Genomic DNA, 4756 nt, shown 5'->3' with positions numbered 1-4756 from the left:
GGGAATAATGATCAATCAAAATCCTTTCGAAGTTATACTCGAGTGTACAATGCAGCCAATGCTTTTACGAGTCTTGGTGCTACATTGGATCCTAGAGTACTCAGTGGAAGGGGCCCTACATCATTCACAATTCATGGAGAATTGCGACATCGATCAGGATCACCACAACCACAACCAGGGTAGGATGCGAGTTATGCTCAGCTATATATTTATGACCCTTATTCAGCTTTAGAAGTTCGTAATCGTAGAAATCCTAACTTGAGAAGGGATGTTCTCAAAACTATTCAGGATAGTTTGTTACAAGTCAATGCATTTGTAGATAAATATCGCCAGGCTCATGCCATTTTACATCAATTAAACTCGGTAGGACACAATCTACCTGCTCATCTTCATTACAATTCAACAACTAATAGACGTCGGTATAACCTACCAACCACAGATGAGATTGCAATTGTAATACCAGGTGATGGAACAGAGGTAAACGAAATGAGAGATATTATCTTACATTTCCGAGGAAATAATGAGTTGATGCAAATTAATGAATGTCACCCAGCATACTTGCCATTACATTATGTTCTATTATTTCCATATGGTGAGCTTGGATGGGAACCTGAGTTGAAATTGTCGAATGTTCAGTATGATCGACCTTCAACTGATCGACTTACTCAAATGAATTTTTATAGTTATCGTTTGTTTGAACGACCCACAGAGTATTGAACAATTTTGAGAGGTGGGAAACTATTTCAAAAGTTTTTGGTAGATGCTTGGGCTGTAACTGAGCAAAATCAATTGACATACTACAAGCTTAATTAAGGGAAACTTCGGGCTGAGCTTTACCAAGAGTTGTCAAATATAGATCCAAATTATGTGCGACCTGGACAAATTGGTCAAAGGTTTGTTTTGCCATCTTCATTTACTGGTAGTCCTAGACATATGTTTGAAATCTTTCAAAATTCAATGGCTATCACACGATACAACCAACACCCAGATATTTTTCTTACCATGATTGCAAATCCCAATTGGCCAGAAATTACTTCAGCATTATTACCATATCAAAAACCTATTGATCGTCCTGATTTAATTGCTCGTGTTTTTGAGTTGAAGAGAAAATATTTGATGAAGGAGATAGAAACAAATAAAGTGTTTGGAAATAAAGTTGCACATGTTTTTACAATTGAATTTAAAAAATGAGGCCTCCCTCATATGCATGCACTTTTATTTCTCAAGGATCTAGACAAAATTCGGACATGTGCTCAAGTAGACAAATTGGTCTGTGCAGAATTTTCAAACCCAAAAGATGATCCTCTGCTTTTTGAAACTATCAAATGTTATATGGTACATGGACCATGTGGTGCTCGAAATCCGTAAGCACCATGTATGGAAAATGGTAGATGCACTAAGAGATATCCTCGAGCTTTCACAGAAACAACAACTATGGATCAAGATGGATACCCTATCTATTGTCGTCGCAATAATGGTCAAGTACATACTGTGAGAGGGCAAGAAATTGATAACAGGGATGTCGTACCATACAATGCACATCTTTCAAAACTTTTCAACTGTCATATAAATGTGGAAGTTTGTGCCAGAATGAGATGTGTCAAGTATATACATAAGTACATTTATAAGGGTTATGATCGTACAACGATGGTGTTAGGAATGATAAATGAGATTCAACAATATTTCGATGCAAGGTATATTGGACCTCCAGAAGCTGCTTGGCGAATATTTGGTCATCCTTTGCATGCAGAGATGCCAACAGTTATACGATTGGAACTTCATTTACCTAGAATGCATTGCGTTGTTTTTAACCCAGAAGAGTCATTATAAACGATTCAATCTAGAGCTGGTCAACAAATGTCAACTCTTACTGGCTTCTTTGCATATTGTGCTGCCAATGAAGAAGAATGTCCATTCACTTATCAAGAATTTCTACAACATTTTGTTGGCTCATGTCAGAAAAGAGATGGAAATCAAGAGAAAGTGATATGCAATTGGTAAAATATACTTTGCTAGCCCTAATTGTGGTGAAAGATTTTATCTACGCTTGTTACTAACCGTTGTCAAAGGACCAAAGTCGTTTCAGTCTTTACGCACGGGTAATAATGTTGTGCATGATACATTTAAATTAGCACGTGTTGCAAGGGGGCTTTTAGAAGATGATGAAGAATGGATACAATGCTTGAAAGAGACTGTAGTTATAAAAACTGGATATCAATTGAGGAGATTGCTTAGTATTATTCTCATCCAGTGCTCTCCACTAAATCCATGTGCATTATGGAATCAATTTTCAACGCATATATGTGACGATCTTTCACATAAGATTTGTACATTGTTTGTCATTTCTAAACCAACTGAGGCTCAAATTGAAGATTATGGTCTCCATCTTTTGAATCAAATGCTTCATGAATCAGACAAAGTTTAATTGGCTTCCCACCCATGTCACAACCCACTGCAAATTGGAGTGCAGTAGTTGGTAATCAATTGATAGTTGAACATCAACAACTGCAGAGTGAGGCACAACATGCAGATCCACAAATTATTATTGATTGTCTCAATAATGGACAGCGGGATGCTTATAATACAATCACTTCTTTAGTTTTTCAAAATAAAGGAATTGTTTTCTTTCTGAATGGGGGTGCAGGAACAGGGAAAACATTTCTATACAATACGATTGCATTAAAATGTTGTAGCCTTGGGCATATCGTTGTTACTGTGGCTTCATCTGGAATTGCATCACTGGTACTGGTAAGTGGTCGCACTGCACATTCAACATTTTGCATTCCGTTAGATGTCTTGGAAAATTCACTTTGTGGGTTTAGCACACAATCATTACAAGCTGAGTTATTTAAAGAAACAAAACTCATAATTTGGGATGAAGTTCCTATGCAACATAGACATTGTGTTGAAGCGATTGATCGTACATTGAGGGATATTTGTGATAGTGAAAAGCCATTTGGGGGTATTACTGTTGTTCTTGGTGGAGACTTTCGACAAATCTTACCAGTTATACCCAAAGGAGTATGTGAGCAAATTGTGAATGTATCATTAAGACACTCTGTTCTATAGAAGCATATATATATCTTGGCTTTTGATTTGAATATGCGCTTGAATCATGAAGGCCATGAAAATGCTAATTTTGCAAATTTCTTGATAGAGGTAACACTACTTTAACCTGTATTATATATATTATTTTAAATTAATAAATTGTGTTTACACTTATTTTTTTATTGATTTCACTTTTTTTTAGATTGGGACTAATCCCGAGGAAATCGTTAACCTTCCATCAACAATACACAAATGCCAAAATTTGAATGAATTACTCTCTACAATTTATCCACAATTGAATATGATAAAGACGTCAACCCCAACATTTCTAACTGAACGCACAATTCTGTCTGCGCGTAACGATGATGTCAGTGACATTAATACTACTACGTTGAATATCTTTCCAGGGAGATTATCTACTTATCTTGCAGCAGATAAAATGTCTGAAGATAATGAAATTGATCCTACCATTACAAATAGATATCCTAATGAATATTTAAATTCATCGGATCCTCCTGGGTTGCCAATTTTTAAGTTAGAGTTGAAAGTGGGTTGTCCTATAATATTGTTGAGAAACATTGCACCGAAAGATGAACTATGTAATGTTACAAGATTGATGGTTACTAGGTGCGACATCGCATAATTGAAGCTCAAATTTTAACTGGAAAAAAGTTTGGCAATTTGGCATTCGCACCAAGGATATATTTGACACCATCTTCTTCAGAAATGCCTTTCCAAATGACAAGACGTCAATTTCCAGTCCGATTAGCATATGCCTTGACCATTAATAAATCTCAAGGACAATCTGTGAAATTTGTTGGGGTTGATTTGCGTATACCAGTGTTTAGCCATGGGCAATTATATGTGACATTGTCTAGATGTACATCATTTGATCATATAAGTATTCTCCTCCCTAAAGATGTTTTGGATTCTACTATAAATATTGTTTATCCTGAAGTGTTGCTGTAGTATTCTATGCAGATTAAATGACGTATTATTGGAAGGTAACCATGTAGATTTATTTCTGCTGTTTATATAACTTTTTAAAAAATTTCAATTTAATAATAATTTGAAATTTGGACTTTTGTAGGATTGGACCGAAAAATCTATGGAGCTTAAAAGGAGAAATATGACTACCTTGCTTCGATGGGGATGTAATAAGGTAATTTCAATCTCAAAGTATTTTGACATGTATATTTCCAACAAATGTACTAATCTATATTTTTTTTGTTTCCACAAATTACCAGATTGTTGTGCATATTCCTCATTGGGGATACATAAAAGTTGATACAAAGAGTTTTTGGAAAGTAATGAGGAGGAAGTTTGGACAAACGCATATTTGAAGACATGTTATTGACACATCTTTTGTAAAGCATACATATTTTTGGTGTATGACAATATAATTTTTGGTGTATGACATGTTATTGACACATCTTTTGTAAAACTTTAACCAACTTTTTGTAAAATTTTAACCTACTCTTTTGGTGTATGACAGTATAACTTTATTTCTATTTTTTGTTCAGTGTTTACACTTTTTTTTACTGCCTTTTATATTTTGATATGAAATATAACTTTAAATCTTATATGTTTGTTTCTTAATTTGCATTAAGATTATAGGGAGTTGTTATTTTATTTGAGTTTTGTAGAGCGTGTAATACAAGCAAAATTGTTATAAGTTCTTTAAGAAGAAAAATATTTCAATATATTT

The 4756-nt window shown here is 34.5% G+C and overlaps 1 protein-coding gene across 1 annotated transcript; it reads left to right on the top strand.

Moving 5' to 3' along the window:
• The first annotated feature begins 1339 nt into the window (after positions 1–1339).
• Positions 1340–4017, top strand: LOC145823781 (uncharacterized). Its single transcript, XM_082923316.1, has 3 exons — positions 1340–1491; positions 2415–3021; positions 3676–4017. The coding sequence occupies exons 1-3, from the start codon at positions 1340–1342 to the stop codon at positions 4015–4017; spliced, it is 1101 nt and encodes a 366-aa protein (XP_082779442.1).
• The last annotated feature ends 739 nt before the right edge of the window (positions 4018–4756 follow it).

This window comes from Camellia sinensis, chromosome 1 (genome assembly GCF_055761805.1).
Source record: "Camellia sinensis isolate YWXY chromosome 1, ASM5576180v1, whole genome shotgun sequence".
NCBI classification, from domain to species: domain Eukaryota; kingdom Viridiplantae; phylum Streptophyta; class Magnoliopsida; order Ericales; family Theaceae; genus Camellia; species Camellia sinensis.
The sequence above is the reverse complement of the archived record's forward strand: the minus strand, read 5'-3'. Positions and strand labels throughout refer to the sequence as shown.